The sequence below is a fragment of the Microcebus murinus genome, chromosome 8, assembly GCF_040939455.1.
Source record: "Microcebus murinus isolate Inina chromosome 8, M.murinus_Inina_mat1.0, whole genome shotgun sequence".
Lineage (NCBI taxonomy): Eukaryota > Metazoa > Chordata > Mammalia > Primates > Cheirogaleidae > Microcebus > Microcebus murinus.
In genome coordinates, this window is record NC_134111.1 from 41,967,460 (window position 1) to 41,990,161 (window position 22,702).

The 22,702-nt window shown below is 36.1% G+C and overlaps 1 protein-coding gene across 1 annotated transcript in view; it reads right to left on the reverse strand.

Moving 5' to 3' along the window:
* FAP (fibroblast activation protein alpha) overlaps positions 1–22,702 on the reverse strand; it is a 68,692-nt gene that overhangs the window by 25,456 nt on the left and 20,534 nt on the right. Inside the window, exons 7-16 of the mRNA XM_012760390.3 lie at positions 20,962–21,034; positions 20,163–20,283; positions 19,107–19,261; positions 16,974–17,077; positions 14,921–15,056; positions 11,327–11,371; positions 6,350–6,454; positions 6,181–6,251; positions 4,240–4,293; positions 1,985–2,109 (exon numbers count right to left, since the gene is read on the reverse strand). Coding sequence (XP_012615844.1) covers positions 1,985–2,109; positions 4,240–4,293; positions 6,181–6,251; positions 6,350–6,454; positions 11,327–11,371; positions 14,921–15,056; positions 16,974–17,077; positions 19,107–19,261; positions 20,163–20,283; positions 20,962–21,034 — 989 coding nt within the window. The remainder of the gene's footprint in view (positions 1–1,984; positions 2,110–4,239; positions 4,294–6,180; positions 6,252–6,349; positions 6,455–11,326; positions 11,372–14,920; positions 15,057–16,973; positions 17,078–19,106; positions 19,262–20,162; positions 20,284–20,961; positions 21,035–22,702) is intronic.

A 22,702-nucleotide genomic window follows, 5' to 3' on the forward strand; every position in this document is an offset into this window, starting at 1 on the left:
ATTTCAAGGTTTTTCCTATGATGGCGCAGTGACTCATTTTACTGGAGCTTCAAAAACACCAGACGATGTGATGCTTCCCACACAGTATATTTTTTGCTAAATGGGAAATTACCATACTGCCAAGGAAGAGTGAGTGGTGGAAAAGTCAGGCGATTCAAGTTCTAGAAAGGACTCTTCCACCAACTTTTGATGAGAGCTCAGTCTTGGATTCCTTCTCTCTTTCAGTGGGCACTTAGGCTCAAGTAGGCATTAGGAAGACAAAGTGATATAAAATGTGGCATAGTGCTTTCCAAAAGCGTGAAAGCATTATACAAATGCAGAATGCATATACATATAAATGCATGTATAGAAGTGGGGTGTTATTGATGTCTTCATCTGTAAATACAGCAGCATAAAACAAGTTTTTTGGTAGACTTTGCAAGAGACAGCAATGCTTTGATATTCCCTAACACTTATGTTTATTCCACAAACATTAAATGCCCATAATATATTAGACATTCTTTTTGGTCTTATGAACACAAAGATTAAAAGAAAGCAGCCCCTGCCTCCCAGGGAGAAAAATAGATAGATCTCAGTACTGAGATGAATCAGTACTGTTAGTTCAATGATACTATGTGCCTGGCATGTAAGCTTTCAATATATGTTGCATAAATACATAGCTGGGGTTGAAAAATGTTGCATATAATTTGAGAGGGACATTTAATGTATACCTTTAAATGCCAGTAACCACAATCAGTACATATGGTCATGAACAACAATCTCTTGACATTTCAAAGATGCCACTGACCAAACATTTTATGAAAGTGTTATTTCAAACTGACATCTTGTGCCATCTTAAAGGGAACACTTGGGTTAAAATGCTTATTCACGTCTGCATAGTCGAATGAGCTGTGGCTCAGGTTCTTGGGCCAGGTGGCAGGATTGAGGGAAGTGGCATGTCAGGGTGGCCTTTTTTCTGGTCCACTTTACAGGAACTTCGGGGCCCCTGCAACTGACTAGGGATCTCAAGCTATCAAAGATTCCATTTGTCCACTAAGTCACCTATCCTCACAAAGGGAGTCGATACCAAAAAAAGGATGATAGCCTCTGTTTTGTAATACCTCTAGCCAAGTGCTCTAGCCCCTGGACCCAAATTGGGGAGGAGACAGAGACTGGAAAATTAGAGGTTTGTCAAGTCAGTTTTCCAAATCACCATAACAGCTACTAGGACTCTATTTCATTGACCCATATTGATCTGTTAACCTAACCTGTTTCATTGCTTGCCACATGTTCAAGATATACATAAAATAAAATTATATGGATAGAAATTATTCACTAAATGTACACATGACCTAAACAACCAGGAAATGTTTTGTATATTTTATTATCTATGATTTTTTTATATTTGAATGAATTACTTACAATGTTTTCTAAATTTAGAAAGGACATACTGTATGACACAGGTTCATTTTCTATCCCCATTGAAACTACACGTTGGAGAATGACTGACCTGCAAGGTAGGGACCTCAGGTTTCTAGGCCACTGTTTTTCCCCTGGCTGTAGGTGCTTGAAATTTCCCTGGGCAGATGGGGCCAAAGTCCAGCAACCATTTTATCAGAGAACACATCTTTTTATGACATTGCTAGCTGTGGATAGCTGGTAGATTGCATCTGCAGGCAACGTCATGGTGCTATGGAACGTGGTGGTTAAGAGCATGGGATTTAGAGGCAACAGATAGATCATTACTTCGAAACTGGCTGAAGCTTATCAGCCGCGTGGACAATTGGCAACTTACTCTCAGTTTCCTCAACTGCAAAAAAATGGGGATAATGATATCTTTCTTATCTTTCTTTTATTTTTTTCCATAAGCACTAGATAAGATCTTTACATATACCAAGGGCTGAGTAGCTATAACTATAAACTATAGAATTGACCAGCTGGTGGTGACGAGGATGACAAGAATGACGGTGGGGATGGTAGCGTTTCTGTTACGTCCGTTACCTACCATAGCAGACAAGTGCATAGTACTTGGCGTAGTCGCTGAAACTTGCTGCGTAATATTGGCACCTTTCTTTCCTTAGATGGCAAGTAACACACTTCTTGCTTGGAGGATAGCTTCCAATGCTAATTCTAGAGGGAAATGAAAATAAAACTAAGCTGAAATTTTGAGATTGTATTTATCAAAATGTACTACTCCATGTAAAGTGACTAATTTACATATTGACATCAAACCCACTCTATTTTTCTGTTGCCAATATCATTTAAAGTAAAGGGGAATCACAGTATTTTGATGTAGCTTGATTTTTGATCCATCTTTGCCTTAATAGGCGCAAACTTTCAGGGAAAAGCATTCTGTGGTTTTCCTGGGGTGGGAGAAATAATGGGAGTGAGACAGTCACTTTCCATAACTGTTAATCTCGTACACTTTACAAAGTGGTTGTGAATGCACAGCTCATCATCTTCTCTTTCCTGCCCCATGGCAAGACATACAAGGACAATCTGGCAAGTATTACCAAGAAGGGGGTCCCTGTTCCTTTTATGTATCTGGAGGAGGGAATTAATAACATGCAAACTGGAAATAAGAAACCACGGTTCTAAGTGCCTCCTCAGCCTTTTGCTCCTTTCAGCAGGAAATTTAGGCTCATGGCAACTCAGCCTGGGAATGCTCTCTGCGCATATTCTATCAGCCAGTTTGTACCTACCGTGTTTCCCTGAAAATAAGACGAGGCCTTATATTTATTTTTCCTCAAGAAGACACCCTACGGCTTATTTTCAGGGGATCTGTTACTTTTTTTTTTTTAAGTACGGTACAACAATCTACATTTATTCAAATATAGTTAAGTCGTCTTCTTCTGAAACATTATCATAACTCTCCAAACCCCGAATTCCATCCTGAATTTCTTGCGACTCTATTTCCTTTGGAACCATTGGCCCCAATCTCTCATGTCGAGCAATAGAGCTCTCATGGGGCAGATGAGAAGGGCTGCTCGTCTTCTTTACCGCTCTGCGACGAAATGCATGGGTTGTGCAGATCCGCTGCGTAGCCACGCCCATCACTAGGTCTTATTTTCTGGGTAGGGCTTATATTGCGCAAATGCTTAGAAATTCTTCCAGGGCTTATTTTATGGGTAGATTTTATTTTTAGGGAAACACGGTACCACACTGGTCTCATACTCACCTGGGCAGACGGCTCTGCATAGTTCCTGAATGGGGTGATTTAGCATTAATGTGTACATTCGTGGACCTTATTCCCAAACCCTCAGAATCACAATCCCATTTGGGGTAAACTAGATGGTGTTATGCCAGGGTGAGGCCCAGGTTGGAACCCTGTTGTGGCTAACAGGTTACCGGGGCCAACCCTTAGACCCTTCTGCTGCTGCCCCTCCCCCTGTCCTGGGCCTGGCAGTAGGTGGTCAGAGACATTGCTGGTTCTGGAGAGAGATTCTCCCTAGCAGATAAGGTAAGATCATGATCCAGGAGGGAACAGAGGAATATGACAGAGGGAAATTCCTTATTTCCTCTTTAATGGTTAGTACTTATATTCCTATTTTGGCGTGATCTTGGAAATGTTAGGGGGGCAGTGAATAGTAAGGGCTCAGAGGGCAGCATGCCTAGCTACAAATCTGGCTCCAAAAACATTACCTGTCTCACAGAGCTATGAGAATGTAATGAAATGGCATATGCAAATCAGACAAAAATGTGCCTGCCGTACAGTAGACTAGCAACACATGGTAACTATCATTTCTATTCCACATACAGAATTGGGGGTTGAGGAAACCATTTCAGTCATCAAGGGGACAAATGGACTGAACTTAAACACTAACATGGAAACAGAGTTGGGTTATGCCAAAGTGCACCTTAGTAAAAGAAATCACACATTATGGGAATAAAAACAATGCCTGGTATATAATAGGTACTCAATAAATGTGTGTTAAATAAATAAATGTTCTCAACTACCTCTAAATTTAGTTGAAGTATTTAGTACCAAAATAGTATTTAGTATTTATATGAGCATTAGAATTTCTTGTTTTTTCCTTTTGAAAACAAACATTTTGAGTTGGCTAACATTTTGAGAGTGTGTGTTTATTATACTGATGTAGTTTATAACATTCTCCAAATGTTTTATCTTAATTTATAAATGATTTTTATTACATTTCACACTTTAAAAAATATTCTACATCTCTTATGGACTCTGACTTATTTTTATTCAAATATCAATATATTAATATATAAATACCAGAATGAATTGACATAAATTACCTGTAGATATTTCTTCTTCCAGGGTAACCTTCAAATTCATTGCTAGAATAAAACCTGAAAATGCATTCAGAAATTATTAAGTAAGTATTGATGATTAAATGATAATAGAATTGTTAGTACTAATACTAATGCAGTAAACAATATAGGCATGCCTCCATCTCATGAAACTATGCATTAATTGGCACTTATATACACAAATAACTACTGTTCATTACTGAATTTGGGGTGTGTACTTTGACTTCCAAATCATCAGACAAAGATTAAATACTTGTTACTTAAACGTTTAGCTGCCAGTTCCAACCCGCCTTAATATAGTCATGAAGCAGGAAATTCAGTTTAGTGGGAAATCCAGTTTAGTGAAGTGGTTTTCACTCCTCTGTGTTCACCTGAATATTCCAAACTGTCATTTTTTTTTTCCAGGAAGAGCATAACAGAGTGTGAAAAGTTCGGAATAACCAAAGTTTGATTTAATTTTCAGGATGGTTTGGCAGTCCAGTCACTTCTTTGTCCTCAGTATCATGAAAATCTTATTAGTTCCAAGAGAAAGAAAAAGACAACAGAATACGATTTATGCCCTAGACTAGTCTCTTTCTATACATATTTACTAACTTCACATGACTCTAGTCATCACTTGCCTTTCCATCATCCCAAATATCCTGTGAATAAACTACTCAGCATCTTTCCCTAAGAGCTCCCAGATGCTTTCTTGATATGGGGAAGGTTCCCCAATAGTCTTGCTTCTAACTCTTACAGCAGAGTCCACTTTCCCTCTTTCTCTTTTCCTTCACAGCCAGTAATTCTCCAGTCCCGTTCAGCCTCCGCCTGTCTTCACTGTCTGCCCTTTCTCCCTTTCATTTAGCGAGTGTGTATTGAACTGCTCCTCTATGTCAGGCACTGTGCTAAGTGCCAAGGATGCAATCAAAGAAGGAGGCAGTTTTGTCCCCAGAGTCTCTGATTCACTGCCGCTATTCTAGTTCAGGCTGCTATCACCTCAGGCCTCTATTAGGACCAGAGCCTGGTCTCCTATCCTTCAGTTTTCCCCACTTCCTCAGCATATTGAAATTAATCTCCCACCATTTTTTTTTCTTTGTCACTCCCTTACTTTGGCAATTTTAATGGCTACGCCATATAATGTCCATGCTCCTTTGCCCTCCATTCAAAGAATTCCATAGATTAGCAATGGGTTACAAATAGTTTTTCATCCAGTGATTCTGGACTAATGGCCCACTCCTGTTGCTCCTAGAATTCCAGGTAATGGAAGGCAGACTGTGAGCACTAAGCGAGGACCCCTCTCTTAGTCATATTAGAAATGACTGAAAGAACTGGAAGAAAGAAGTCCCAAGTTGAGCTTAACAATAAGAGCCTTAGATTTAATGTGCTTTTGCTTTGAATCCTAGTCTGCTATTAACTATGTGGCCTTTGGCCATGTTAATTACATTTCATGAGTATCGGTTTTCTCATCTGTAAACTTTGAATGATCATTTCTACTTTACAATATCTGGTATGCACTAATTGCTCAATAAATTATAGCTGTTATAAATAATAATAATCTTAAACTTACATAACAATGTCTACAAAACAATCTCCATATCTATGGGCTGCCCTCCATGCAATTTTAAGCTTGCTCATTGCTTCAAGTGTGAAAGAGTAAAATTTGCCTTTAGAACCAGTTATTCTTTTAAAATTTGTATCCTTTTTATATAATTACCTACCAAGTATCAGAATAGAAATGACTACCTACTAAAGACTTTTTTTCCAAAAGGAAATCATGTTGACTAGTTCTTAAAGTACATGCAATCCTAAATGAATTCACAACTGTCAGAACTAAGCTATAGAGTAACAAGAATGCTCTTAACTAAAAGAGATGGTACAGTATCATTTGTACGTCCATCGGTGCCAATTAAAACCTGAATGGTGCATCGTGCTTCGTGCAATACTTACAGTGAATCCTGTGTTACTCTGAATATATTTATGGCCTCCCACTTGCCACTTGTAATTTGAATAGCATTTTCCTATAAAAAGACAAACATTATGTTGTGTGAAGCTGAGCGTTATTTGAGCAACCTCAAGTGAATGATCTTTGAGGAGATAAATCTTGGAAGGAACGTACCACAGTGTCTTTGATATAGTGAATATGTTTGTAGCCATCCTTGTCGCTAAATATTTTGTAGTATGAAATGGCATCATAGCTGAAAACTGGTGTTGAAACAAAGAACTGAAAAAAATGAACAGAGGTTATGTTCAAGGACAAACTGAACTAAAACCATAGATTTTTTCTTTAAAGCAATGTATGGTCATGTGTCTAGGAATCAGAATGCCTTCCTCTCCTGTCTTCTGTCACTCACATCTGAAATTCCATGCTTTCAGATGGACAGCTTTTCTAGCGATTCTAACAGGTACTTGCACATTCCAATGACTGCCTGGTTGCTACTGCATATCCCTGGATTTACAATGTTTAATTTGATTGAATTTCTGTGTTCTGTGTTCTGTGTTCTGTGTTATGTGGTTTGAAACAGAGTTAAAAGAATAACAAATGGATATGGGTATTTAACCAAACCAAACCTTAAAATGAGATATTTGACCAAAATGTGACCCTCAGTAAGGCTTATAGAACTTTTAATTCTTTATTTTTATTTTTATCTTTTTTGAGGTAGAGTCTCACTCTGTTGCCCCAGCTAGAGTGCTGTGGCGTCAGCCTAGCTCACAGCAACCTCAAACTCCTGGGCTCAGGCAATCCTCCTACCTCAGCCTCCCAAGTAGCTGGGACTACAGGCATGCACCACCATGCCACGCTAATTTTTTCTATGTATTTTTAGTTGGCCAATTAATTTGTTTCTATTTTTTTTAGTGGAGATGGGGTCTCCTTCTTGCTCAGGATGGTTTTGAACTCCTGACCTTGAGCCATCCACCCGCCTTGGCCTCCCAGAGTGCTAGGATTACAGGCGTGAGCCACCGCGCCCGGCCAGAGCTTTTAATTCTTGATGTGTCTGATACCAAGAACCTAATGCCAATGATGCAATGAAGACATTTTAAAGATTAAATATCATGGCCTGCAAACCACAATTTTTAATGGTGAAGAAGGGCTTCTGGACTTGAGAGAAAATTGTTGCCCATAATGAGAGAGTTTTACTCCTTGAGCTCAGGAAGCAGACTTATCTCATTGCTCTAGTTTGACCTCTTCCAGAGATCTCCATGGCACACTTGCTGGAAATCACTTAATTACCTAATGAGTGCCAGACACTCTAGGGTGCCTTGAAACTGAACAAGCCCCATCTCAACATTCTAAATACTACAGATAATAGAAATTCTACAAATGTCCTTATGTCAAATTTTAGCCAATCGTTTCATGTTTCTCCTATTAAAAATACAAATTGACAGGTCTTACATTTGCTGACATTTTTTGCTGACATTGTTTGGTGAAATAAAATGATGGCAAATTGGTAAAAGAATCACACAAGGAAAGAACTATTCTACACCATGCAGAACAGATATTCCCACAAATAATTTAAAACCAGCTCTCTTTGGTTGGTGTCCTTCCATATGACAGTGAAACAAGATGTTCAGCTCTTTTAGAACTGAGTAAAGACACAACAACTAAAAGCTGCCAGTATCTTTTATCTACAGACATGTTTCCTTCTGAGACCTACTCTGAGCTCCATTTTTGAGCAAGAAGAGAACAGGGAAGTTGCTGTAGGCGCCTTTAATGACGGCCCCATGTGTGATCGGATAGGTGATGATTTTTTGATAAAACTGATCATTATTTCTCACAAAATGATTATGACTGTGTGACACTAAAATGAAACTTATTTCATGTGGTGTGTATAGTAGGCTGAATAGCCTTTTCCCCAAAATTCATTTTCACCTGGTGTTGCAGAATGTGACCCTATTGAGAAATAGGGTCTACTCAGATATAATCAGGGCAAAAATGGAGACCTATGGGATTAGGGTGGGCCCTAATTCCAATGGCTGGTGTCTTATAAGAAGAGCAGAGAACACAAAGAGACATGGAGCAACATGGAGCAACACAGGGAAGAAAACTGTGTGAAAGCAGAAACAGGGATTAGAGTGATGTAGCTGTAAACCATGGAACGTCAAGGGATTCCAGAAGCCATCAGAAGCTGAAAGAGGCAAGGAAAGATTCTCCTCTGGAGCACTCAGAGGAAGCATGGCTCTGCTGACACCAGGACACCAGAATGTCAAGAGAATAAATTTCTATTGTTTTAAGCTACCAAGTTTGCAATAATTTATTACAGCAGTCTAGGAAACAAATACCGTGTCCTAAGTCTTATCACATTGGCCTAGAATCAATAAATCTGTTAAATAAGTAGGAGACAATTAGCCTGAGGCCGTCTCTATACTTTGAATTCCTACATAATGAATCACAACCTGACCTAGTACCATAATAAACAGCAACCTAACTAGGAATAAAACAAACAGCTGAGTTTCAGCCAATCACTGGCAGCCAACTCATCACACTGTGTCCAAACAAGGCAAATACCTCACTCACTACCCCATGACCAAATAAGGAAGACTCCTCGCTGTAGCCAATCAGGTGGTTTCCCTACTTTGCTTCTGTGTTTGGCCTGTTAAAGTTTGCTGCTCATGTTGCTGTGCAGAGTTCTGAACCTCTTCTGGTTCTGTGTGATGCCTGATTTATGAATTGTTCTTTGCTCAAATAAACTCTGCTAAATTTAATTTATATAAAGTTTTTCTTTTAACAAATCTTTAACAAAATGGAAAATGAAATAACGAGAAACTGCTGTCTCCTTACACAATGTCTTCATTAGTTTCATTAATAAGACCAACCTTGGTAGGATTTTGCATATTGAGACTAGTGCCTGAAAATGAAATTAATAGCCAAGAGGCTCAGGAATAGGAAACTCTGATTAGCAATTCTGCGGATGGAATTTCCACATGAATATAGATCTTTGAAAAAAACCATTCTTTCCTTTTAAAATGAAATTTTACCCTCTTAGCCAAATAATAACATATGAACTTACTAGTAACATCTTTACAATGTCACTGTCTTACTCCTCAGTGTAAAAGATAAAAATTGGTTCTATGTTGATTTAATCACTGAAATAAAATCTGGGCCACAATTTTTTTAAGATATCGCAATAAAAATAAATTCTCCACAAACCTGCAGTCAGTTAGATAAGGGACTTTTAAAGGTGTTTGTTCTAGATTAAAACTTAAAATTTCATTTTCATTGAAAATAAAAAACAATGATAGGGCAGAGTGTTATGTTGTAAGATATTAGAATCAGGCAAACAGGAAGAGTATTTCTGCTAAGCAAAGACTGTTATCTTCTCTCCTTTCAGTGCACACATTGAAGACAGCTGCCTTAGATGAACAGGTAACTTGGGTGAGTTAAAGAGAGTGTGAAATATTTCCGCATTCATTTTGCCAGAGCGAGGCCATAATGCATTCTGAGTTAAGTGCTTCTTACAGCAAGTCACACCTGGACCCTAGCTAAGCACACATACTAGGCTGTGCTCAGTTTTAACCAGGCCCCTATATCTTTTTTTATCATTTTTAGATTTTTCTGATAGATTACTCATCTGTATAAGAAGTGCAAAGCCATTTAAAATATTTTACTTGGAAGGTAAGTTTATTTACTGCCATGTAATATCTTGCCATAGTGGTTAAATGACCTAACATTGATGCCTAAACTAAGTCCACATTCAGTCAAAAGCACAAGCTTTCAATTATCAAGTGGAAAATTCATGTTTCTTAATTAAGAGATTTTGCCAACAACCTAAAGAAAGTGTAGAGTATGGTTTAATTATTTTAAAATAATTTGAGTGTGACTTTGAAGTTAAAGCATTATGCTTGCAGTGTTTGTTCTCCAAATTTAAGGAATTCAATTAAATTCTTTGATTAAGTCCTCCTTTTTTGTTTGTTCTCTACAGGGCAAAAAAGCAATATTTAAATATGTTAAATATTTTCCCATTTTTTCCTGAATTACATGCTTATTCTTATTACCCTGTTACTTCAGAATGTAATTTAGGCTTACTGTGTATAATTAATAAAGCAATAACTATTCTCCAGTTAGTGAATAAAACTGAAGCGTCTTCACTTAAAGACACTGTAAATAAAATAGCATGTAAGCCAAAATCACTGGATCTAGAAAAGTATATGACAAGGGTTTTTAATATCTGAAGACTTTCAGTTTACAATTTACCCTCTCCCTAGCCATTTTAAGCTTAAATTTTTATGAGTTGTCATCTTATAATTGACTTCTGAATTCCTTATTGTCATTATATCATGGGTTAATATGTTAAACCAGGTTCAAAGAATTTCCTTTTTCTTTGTATAATGTGCTGAAATCTCAGAGAGGTAGCCCCTCCCCTCAAATGCTAGTTGAATTCAATCATATATTTGTGGCAAGTGGCAGCATCCACAAATCATTCACTTATTCTCTGTCCTGTTCTGTGTTCTTCATATAGGATATAAGATACAATTGATATTCCCCTCAAACATGATTTTTATACTAAAAATCCTCATAAATCACTGAATAAACCTATTCAAAACTTCCAGATAGATGTGATCACAAACAGTAACAAAACATACATTTTCCTATTTACTATCACATAATTACTTAAATACTGGATTGAACACACATATATGAAATTCAGTACACTTTATATGAAATGTAATATGAGGTAGATTGTTCTTAAATTACAAGAATACCCAATGCATTTATTTTTTCTAGATGAAAATGGCTAATAATTATTAAGAGGGTTTTAACAGATCAGAGATTATGTTCCCTTTTGAAAAATTATTATATATGTTTAAGAAGTAATATTAGTTACACATGTCAAGGAGTCAGTTGATGAAGTTAAGGTTGGGACATGAGGGATATGATTTGTTCTCAAGAGAATTCTATAAAAATATAGATATTGAAACTGACTGGCAAAATATCACTGAAGAGATAACTACCTATGTGTTTTTCACCTTGGTATTTTTTCTATGAATACAAGAAGTGCCAGTTTGGGTACTTTGGGGACTTTGCAAATAGTCCTTTGTTAACTGAGAATCTGTCAAGTTTTATTAAAAAAATAAGTAAAAGATAGCAAAATCATACTCCACCAGCCCATCCAGTTCTGCTTTCTTCAACATGCTCCTGGGTCTAAAAGACAAAAGATCACATTGAACATAGCGTTAGGAGGATATTTTTTCCTAAATATAATCTGGATATTTCCGGTTAAGCTTCCTGGTCAGAGTGTACTATTACTAATCATCTAACTTCAAACTTCAGTTTAAGAGGACTATATTAAAAATCTTACATAACAGTACTATTGCATACACATGGGCTATCTAAGTGTTGGATCTTATTGCAGATCTTTAATAATTCTGGTTAGCAGTGACATGGAATTATCATGATATCTGTGGAGGCCCAGCATAATCCAAGCACTTGGTATGGTGTAGGTATACAGAACTTTCAAAGTGGAGTTTAGGTTAAATTCTTTCTTTTCTCAGTCTTATGAAGTAGCCAGAAATTTTAAAATTTGTACTGAATCTTATTTTGATTTATATTTTAGCAAAGTATGGTCAATCATTTACTGAACATATATTTAGTAATCCTAAAAGGATAAATAGACATTTCTAGACAAATAATTAGAAAAAGAACATTTTAGGCAGAACAAATAGCATAGAGACCAGAGCAGCTTAATAAACTACAGGGGGTTCAGTGTGGCTGAGTGGATGGTGACTACACGGAAGAGTTAGAAGATAAAGGAGGTTGCATATTTATCCACAAGATCCTTTGAAGGACTTCAAATAAACACTTTGGAAAATACAATTGTGAGTGTGATACAGAGAACAAATTAGAAGTGAGTGAGATGGGAGGAGGCAGAGAGATCAATTACTAATAAAAGGGTATTGTGATGTTGGGGGAAAAATGATAAAGATCCAAATCAAGGTCATGGTAGTGAGGATGGAACAGAGAAGATGTAGTCACAGATATTCAGAAGTTCAAATCCTCAGAAATAAGTTTGAGAATTACTGACAAGTGGTAACAGAAAGCTCTGGTATAGATAAAAATCACCCAAAGAGAGTAAGTAGAGAATTGAGACAGAGACAATCAACCAATCACTCCTGGATGTGGTCATGTGATCAGTTCTAGCCAATGGTGTGTGAGCAGAAATGACCTATGATACTTCTAGGCCTAGCCCATAAAAACTTCTTATACATTATCCTCCTCCATTCTTTTCTCCACCTCTCAGCTAAATTCTGATGCTCAAATTGAATAACCTTGGAATAGTGTTGGAAGTCTCTAGATGAAGTTAGTAGAAATGCTATCACCTGGGTTCTTGAATGACTGTATGGAGCAGAGTTCCCCATCCCCCATCCCTCAATATCCCCCACTTACCTGGACTCACTATTGGATGGTTACATGAATGTGCAATAAATTTCTACTGTATTAACCCACTGAATTATTGGAGGTTTTTGTTGTTGTTATAGCAGTTAGCCTACCTTGCCAATGTATAAACTTGGAGAATAATATAAGAGCTCTAGAGAAGTCAGAAGAAGAGCTGGAAAGGAAAAGAACAGTCAATGAAGTAGAAGGAGAGCCATGAGATGTTCTGTCATAAAAGGGAGGGTAATAACAAATGTTAAGAACATAGTTTGAATTTTCTCCTATAGGGATAGGCCAGTGCCTCAGAGAGAACAAGTAAGACAAGGCTTGAAAAAATAGTAAAACTCTTTTGATTTATTATTTTTAGGCATAAAGATAAAATTAACTTTAGTCTCCTGTTCAGAGGAGGAACAATAATAGAAAGATGTTTCTTCCCCTAACAATACATTTCTTAATAAATCTCACTAATGTAACTATAAGTAACTATTGCCAGTTTCCTTGGCCTCTTTGTTTTGAATATGATTCCCCACATGAATAAAGTGTTGCTAGGTCACTTAATCTTTAAACATTATTTGTTTTTATATTGTATGTGCACACACATGCACACATTAGTCATGACGTTGTTGCTGGAAAATTCGACACTAGTTCTCAAATCTGAAAATGTGTCCCATGTAGTTATCAGACTATATTGAGACAGAGGTGTTTAGAAATCCTAAGGTTATTCAAACATGATATTCTAAATTTAATCACTATTTTCTGGCTGTAAAACTAAAGTTTATATTCCAGGGACTTCCACACCTCAGTGAATGAGCATCTTAAATGTTCTGTCAGTTTGGATTAAAGTTGTCTCAGATTTTGATAAATTAGAATTTCAGATTCCAAAGCAATCACAGATTTTAAATTCCTAGTTTTAAGAGCTAAAAATGGTGTCTAAATGATACATCTCATAGTTTTCAAACTAATAAAATTAAAGCAATAGTTCCTCATACCTAGATTCAATGAAAACATTAAAGATATAGTCACCCAAAGCTGATTAATCAAACCAATGGTTTATAATTAACTAGGATAATCAAAATTAGTCTATCCTTTCTTTGCCTACGATACTGCATAAAAGCCAAAATCTTCCTGCTTTGTATATCAAAATATATATAAGATAAAAATAAGCTTCTAGCATATTCCATCAAAATTAGTCAAGCCTTTCACAGACACAGTAGTGATTTAAAAAATATTTTTAGCCTGAGTAATGTTGACTATTATAGTCCTGATATATTTCCAAACAGATTCATATGACTTTTTCCTTGCAAAACATAATGTCCTAATTTCTAGATGGAATTTAGTGATTTACTTTGATTGCTCTGCTTTTCTTCTTACTTTATAAAATAGGTTTATTCTATATTTGGTTTAATGAAACATTCCTTCATAATTAGAAGTCTCATGAAATGTACCCATCAAATGTCCTATTTAAAGAAAACATTTTGTATGTCTTAGTTTCTAATACAAGTAATTAAGAACAGGCTTATTTTAAAGCTTTTAGATTAGTGAAGTAATTTTTCTGACTCATTAATTCAACAGATTATGTTTGGATTTGAGCAATAGAAACAATTGAAACTCAACAATAAATCTGTGCCTAGTTTTCAAGAGGATATTCTCCCCAAACCCCATAAAACATTAACACATAATGGGGCCCTCTCCTAAGATAACCAGGTAACAGGATAATTTGATCTAATATTTCACATCATGTTTTCAGTTACTCATTTTTTATTTCAAAGTGGGAATATTTGGCTTGTTAAAAATAAAATACCCCATAATATTCTGAAATAAAAAAATAAAATAAAAATAAAATAACATCCATTTCCTTTGAGATTTTTATTTTTTATTTTTGACATTGAATAGAACATGTTTGTATTTTTTATCTGGTTCTTTTTTATGGAACAAATCTATTTCCCTTGTAGGTCCATCCTATGTTTTCATCTTCCTTATTTTGCTCTTTTTTTTTTTTTTTTTACTGCCAATCTCATTATAATCTCAAAAGAATGGATTACCATCCTAATTGAGAAATACCTGATTTTTCCAATGTCACATTGTCTCATTTAATCTTTTTTGCTATTCAATTTCAAGGTTTAAATCATTCAAAAAAGAATCCTATTTAATAAAGTAAATGGCCCTGTGAATACACAGTGCTTTTTTGCAAAGCAAGCAGAAGTTGACTGCAGTAATTCTGGCTTTAAAATATAAAATGTTATTAATAGCTATATATGAGCCCCCATTATTGCATTTTCATCTTCAGAAATACACCTCTATGGCTTTAATATACCCTACCTTTGGACAATCCCATGCCTGCCAGTCTTCCCTGAAATCACATATAGACAAGACTGAAACATTCTGTACTCTCTTTAGCCACTGTAAACATATTCGGTCATCAGTAACCCACGTGAGCCAACTGAAATAATAATCACTGCAAATAAATCAAAACAGACAGTTACAACCAATTTCACATTCAAATGATTTCTTAATTTTTGTTTTCTAAAAGATATATTTTAATATTATGGAATACTTATTCATTAGGTAAGGAAGATAAAACTTTCTTTTCTCTAGAGAGAAAGGACAAATATATATGTTGACTTTTAAAAAATATCTATGAGAGTTCTTTCATGTAATGAAATTATTTCATACTTAAGTTTTCTCCCCATTTCTGGAGCTTTAAATCTTAGAAAAGAATTTGAGACATAAGATCAAAGCTACTGGTCAGTGGGATGGGGGAGAAGCATTAAACTGGGTATTTTGCACAAGTCAAGTCAACTTTTCACTTTTTGATTAGCTGAGAAAGAGCCAAGTATGGTGAAAAGACCACCTTTGTCACCAGGTGAGAAAGAGCCAAGTATGGTGAAAAGACCACCTTTGTCACCAGGTGAGAAAGAGCCAAGTATGGTGAAAAGACCACCTTTGTCACCAGGTGAGTTGGTATTGGAAGCTGAGTTTTAGGTCAGGTATTAAAATTCAGGTTAGTGTAATAATTACCTGTGAAGTATATGCAGTAACCCAAATGTTTGGCACATACTAGTTGCCAATGAATGGCAGCAATTGTTACTTGGCTCTTGTAGACAGAGAACATCAACATAAAATGAACCACAGAATTTTGGACATCAATGTAAAAGAAACCACAGAGCTGGAAGGAGTCTCAGGCTCATATTCTGGCTTTATGTCCTACAAGTTATAGAATAGGCCAGGTGCATAACTATTTCATTTCTATATGGGAATAATAATATCACCAATTTTAAAGGTTGCTGTAAAGATTAGCTGAGAGTGCTTAAAGTGCCTGCTACATAATGTGTTCAAGATATGTTAGCTGTTACTATCATATTGTTAATATTGCACAGATGTTCAAATGAACCTCTTCACTCCTTATACTGTGCTCTTTCCACTATTCCATTTGCCCCTTAAGGAGAAAGACACTTAAAAAAAAATAATGTATTCAGTCAAGTTTTCATCAAGTAGTTTGGGGTGGGGAATAGCAGACAATTCAAAAATTTAAAGTCAATTTTGCTTCTCTAAGAGTGGGCTTATCTTGGCGAGCCCCAGCAGAGGCTTCTGATGCCTCCCACTGATGGGGTTGTTTTGCCTATTGGTGATCCATCATTTGGCCCTGGCTGATTCTCCTTCAGGAGCCAGGGGGAGGAGACCCACACCTTGGGCCGCTGGGTGCTGGGAAGTGGTCAGGAGGCCCAACAGGCAGGGCACGGGAACTCCTTCTGCGTACCCACTTCAACCAGAAGACCACAGAGGCCTGGTTAGGGGGTGGGAAGGTTGCCATGGTCAGGACTAATCAGACAAGATCTACATGGGACCTCATGGTGGGGAAGTGAGAATGCTTCACATCCCTGTCTGCCTATACTCAATCCACAAACAGACAACTCTTCAACCAAATGGTTGATAACAGACTGCTTCCTAGTGAAAAAACGCTAACACTGAGAGAGGATTAGTGTCTCTTATTTATCATGTACCTGTGATCCACAAACTCTAGACTGAGAGAAAGTCGGCCAGATTTGAATGAAGCCGGGTGGAGGACGTACATGACTTTTATTATCTGCCTGTGGGTCCCAAGTTCACAGCTGTACATCTGAGGAAAGTTTCACTTAGATTGATCCCGGTGATCACCATTATATGTGTAAAAGAGCTAATTTTAAAAAGCCAATTGAAAGAACTTGTCATTTTTAATTTTGTATGTATTTAGTTTTGCATGCTACTTTTATTTACTTCTTTTCACTTATAGCATGCACATCAGAAACTCACTAAGAAAAAGTATTAATTCTGATTAAGAAATTTCAGTGTTAAAATTTAATTTAAAAGGTGGGAGGGATCTGAGATTAATTACCTTGAGGCTATCATTGCTGGAACTGGAACTTCTATGGGACCTATGTGCCCAGGGTAAGTAGTATCGATAATAAATACCCGAACAACAGGATTCTTAGCCCCAGCCTGCCAAGAAAATGGAAACAAATAAGCTCATAAAATTTCAATTATCACCAATGTTTTAAAGACACTTTAGAAATTTAGATATATCTTTATAAGCTAATACTATTAAACATATTATTGTTGAAGACACTCTATTTATAAGATGACCAGAGCTTCATCTCAATTTTACTTTCAAGGCAATTACAAATGTTGTGTCCACCAGAGTGCAAATATATTTTTTAAATGCCTAATGAGAGAGCTTTGATTTGTAGGGAAAAATATTTTGAGAATGAAAATGCAGTTCTGTGATCCATATTCTCTTTTTTGATTTCTAAGACAGATCTCTCTCATTTTCATTATTAAGATAATTATTATATAACAATAATCATATCTCTGTGTGCTAAGGGGAGCACAGAGGTGGATTGGTTTGGGAGGAGAATGGAAAAAATAAATAAATGTAGGATACTTTTTGCTTTTGTCATATGATTTGGTCTAGGACAATCACCAAATGTCAGTCTCTTGGCTGTTTGTATTACTACTGCTATCATCCACAAAAGATCAGGAAAATTTCACCTCCAAAAAAAGTATACATGGGCTTTATACTTTTCTTGTTTTGTGCTTTCTGTGCTACTGCATGCTGAAAATGTACATGATAGTGTAGCTCATGCCTAAACAGTTTCTTAGAGTTCCTCTGTTATTTTACTGCAGGAAACGAGAATCTTAACAGTTGTAATAAAATTTAAATCCACAAAATTTAGACACACAGTCTTCAATGACTCATTGCTGTTTGAATTCATCCAAAGAATTGTTTAGTCTCTTAGGACTTTCCTGTTTCACCCCAGGTTTAGCTTTCCAATGGTTCCACCTCTCCATCCAATGCCAGATGTTTCAGTAACTTTAAACCTCAAAGAAATATGAGAATTTGGGTCCCAACTTCCCTGTCAGTGACAATCATTTCTTAGTTCTGGGTTTCCTCATCTCTTCCTGCTTCCATAAGACACTCCCAAAGATCCACATTCTTTTACACCATGGGTCCCAAGTACCAGGCCTCTCAATTCCAAATATCTCAGCTTTGAGACTTTTCAGACAGCCCTTGAGGGATGTCCTATTTACACATTCATCTTCTATCCATTGCCTCTTCCCAAATGACTTTACATAAATGTAGACTCTGCAATTCTATTTCTCTCTATGGCCACTCTGGCTTGTTTCAAAATCCACTTTTGTGTATGCCACATCCATCCGTCTTGTCACATACAGGGACCCACTGTAGCCAACCATGGCAGTGTTCTCCTTGGCAGGTAAAAACAATAAGGACCAAAGGACAAAAAACTACATTCCAAAATGACATCTGATTCCTTGTTCAAGGGGTGAATTTATGCTTTGATGCCACTTTTTCTGATTTCTAGTCTAAATTGGAATTAGGATGCAATGCTTTTTCACTGGGACCTGGTCATTCACCTATTACACATCCAGATCTCCTCTTTCCAGACATGAGACTCAATAAAAAGGTTGTATGATAAGAATTCTAGAATGTTAAATATGCAAGAAACTCTGGGCGCACACCATGTCTAATTCCCTCAAGGAAGAAACTGAGGCTCATAATGTAACCTATTTTGTATATCCAAAAAAGACCATAATTCCTGCCTGCTTCTACCTGACAGGAACATCTAATTCAACATTTGTATTTTCTGTTCTAGTTTGCATTTACATGAGAATTCAAGAGGGAATTGCAAAACAGAACTTTACCCTGAATTTGGAGCATGAAATATGAAAAAAATTAAAATTAAGTTAAGCTTGTTTTTCCTCCATGATCTGGACCATATGTTTTTCAAAGATTCTGCAGTGGATTTTGCAAAGACTACTTCATCCAGCACAACCAGATGTCCAAAGCAACAGATGTCCACATAAATAATAAAGCACAGTACAATGTTTGCCTTACAATGCACAAGGATAAGAAGCCTCCAAACTTGTTGATCCCACCTCCGTTCATGGTAATGGTTGCTCATTTTGACACCAAAGAAATGAAAGCATCTGCTAAAAGTATTCAACATACCTTTGGGTATGGAATATTTATTGTTCTAGGATACTGGTCATCACCAAAATATGAATAGGCAATAACTGGTATGCCTGTATCATTAAATTCCACATATGCCAAAAATCTTCCATTAGGAGACCACCAGAGAGCATATTTTGTAGCAAGCATTCCCTCTGAAAAATAAATACTAGCATATTAATTATAATTGCATCTTACTTTCAAAATTATTATAAATACTTTAAAATAGCTATTCATTGACTGAAATGATTTTTTTAGTGTGGATGTGACATACGCCATACTTTAGTTATTAAAAAATAAATAATCCGAGTTAAGAGGAATAGTTTGACCTTATACCTCATATCAAACAGCAATTAGTTTTGTGAGAAATTGACATTAATCAGAAATTTAATTTTTTAAATAAATAATAAACATGTCAACAATGATTAATCTTTCTCTTCAGGGCAGCTTCTCGTTTTTATAGTCACCTAACACAGCCAAAACAGAGAAAACTGTAATTGTACTACAGAGTGACATAAACACTGAAAGTTGAATTTCTCTCCCAGGGATATTGAAAAACAAAACAAAACAGAGTTAGCTCAGTTGTACATATATAGTTTTTATAAAGACAGAGATTAGAAGTCTTTTTAAAGTCCGGTTAAGTCTTGGATTCTACATGAATTAGAATAAGGACAAAATCAAGAGAGTATCAAAAACTAAAAATATTTTCCCAAAATATGAACTGTTTATAATATAACAGTTTAGTTTTGAAAAAAAGATTTCTTTCTGAAGAAAAAGCAAACAGGAGAAAATGTACTAACATAGTACCTAAGGACTATATATTAATACTTTTTGGAATATAAATCATTACTATCACTTCATAGTAATGTTTATGAAAATAAATTTTACCAGTCATCTGATAACATGTATGTCCTGTTCATAACCTAATAACAGCTTTCACAAATGCTCCCATTCATTGAAATAAGATATACTACTCATCTAAATCTTATTAAATGTATGAAATTATTTTAAATTAAAAGCCTAAAACAGCAGCAGTAGAAAAAGAATGCAGCTTACCTTCATAAACCCAGTCTGGGACTCCATTAAATATTTTATTTTCTCTTCCATTATATGTTATTTGAAAAGGTGGATCTCCTGGTCTTTGTTTGAAATAGATATTGTTTTGATAGACATACGCCTAGAAGTGGTGGTAAGTTAGTCAATAAAGGGAAATTTCATAATAAATACAACGAAGGCTGTATCTTTTAAAAATTATTCACCTAATACCTTTGAAAAGAGTGGCAATCCAAATACAAAAAAGATTTACAACTAAAATATCATTTTAATAGGTCAAAAAACACAACCAACCCACATTAACATCAATTATGATTTTTAAAGTCTATATCAAATGAAGAATAAAGTCTACTATTTTTTTTAGCTGTTTCATTAACTTCAAATAATTATGTGTATTGACAGAAAGTTGAATAAATCTCTGAATATTAATAGCTAGCCAGATCTAATCTTTATTTAGAGTCCTTAAATAAGAGCTTGGACAAAATTTCATGTTGTCTGAAGCTAGTCTGGGAAACTTGTGAAAACCATATTTTTCCTGAGCTTTCTGGCACAACGCATTCTGGCTGAGTATAAGGATAAAGTTTTTGACTGCGATATTTAAAGAAGTCTATCCATGAGCTTGAGATTTTGCGGAATTCTCAGATGGGTTTCAATTTATCAAAACTCTTCCCATTTTTAACCACTAAAATAGTCATGAATGTATTTTTTTTTTCTTTCAGGCAGGGAAATTTAACAAAGGCCAAAATCAAATGGCTCCTCTTTTATTTACATGATTAAACACTTCAAAAATTTAAACACTTACTAATTTACTCCCAACAGGCGACCAGCATAAATACTGAATTGGACGAGGAAGCTCATTTCCTTTTACGAATTCTCTAGAAGGAAAGAAAGAAAAAGAAAGAAAGAAAGAAAAACAACAAACCTTGCCGTTCAATGCAAAAAAAAAAAAAAAAAAAAGTCTGCACAAACAGACAAAATAAACAAACAATAAAAATTAAGGATCATCCCCTCTGCATCTACAAACCTAATGGGAAGAACATAGAAACAGAACTCCAGACATGGTGGCAGTTGCCACTCTTTCGGTAGTTACTTAAAAGGCACTTAACTTTCCTGGGTCTCAGTTTTCTGACCGTTATAGTGAGATGTATGGATTAAACACGTAGAGATTGTGAAAGTGGGAACAGTGCTGGAGATTGTCTAATAGAACCCTCTCATTTTATAGAAAATAAATATGAAGTGTAGAGAGATAATATTACTTTTTAAGGTAACATTGCTAGTTGTTGGCAGACCCCAAATTAAACTCAGATCTTTTAAACCCCCAGGACTGTAAAATTTGCACACACCAGACTGAGATGGTCACTGAATTGCCTTCCAGCTCTGAAATTCTATAATTGTGCTGAAGTTTAATATGTGCTCTTCTACATTCTCATTCACAATCCCCATCTCTGTGAACGCATATGCATTTCAAATTTTTGAAAATAAGATGCCATTTGACAATCTCCCCAGGGATCTGACTTGAAATCAGAAAAGGAAAGGAACATCTGATCTCAAGCTAAACTGAAAAACGGATCGTATACTGGGCAGTATGCCTTAAGCTCGCAAAGTCCTCCACCCATCGGGAAATTTCAAATATTCTATTGGCCAAAAATCTCACTTTAATGCTTAGAGTCACTCTGCTCTGCAAGTACTCAGTTGAGTGACTTGCATTGTGGGGCTTTTGTGCCTCTTCAACAAGAACATATACTGATTTTTGTAAGTGTTAGAAATCATAGGATACCATGTTTAAGTTTTGACTTTTATATTCTTGAAGATTGTATTAATAGTTTTATCAAGACTGTTTTTAATGTAAAGCAAAACGAGACCTACCTTCAATACTTCAAAAAGCCTCAAGGAAGACTCTTACCTATCCTCTCAAAAAAAATCTCTCCAACCTGGACCTGATATGTGCCTGACATTTCAACCTTTCCCATTTTTTTAACACTTGGACATCTGTGAAGATCTGTAACATGCATTACCTTCATTTAACTTATTAGGTCATGCAGCATAAGGGCTAGCAAGCAACGAAGGAACATGGCACAGTTTTGATTAGAGAAACAATGATGCCCTTGGAGGTGACCATTGGTGGTGCAGTGGGAACTCTGGCCTCCAGGGGGCAGTGTGTGAGCACCAGGTCCCTGGCAGGTAGGAAGCATGGAAAGAGATGTGAGGTCACAGTCAAGGAAACGACGTAGAAAGAAAGCATTCTTCACCTGGTTCATAACTCTGTTTCAAGTCAGTTGTTCATATTGCCTTTGACATTGTAACACTGTCTTAGTTTTCTACCTGTGGTGGAACTATCTATGCAATCATGTAGACAGCTTTAAACTGGAAATCTCAGTACATGTCTCTTCATGACTGGCAAGCCACCACAGCTGCCACTTCCTGTGTTTTCTGAGTCAGAAGACTCAGAAGAGGAGGATGCTTTACAAAGACTGTCATCTTCTCAGTGTTCCTTACCTAGCTTGAAGCTAGAACTGTATTTTCTCTGTGCTAGATTTTCATAA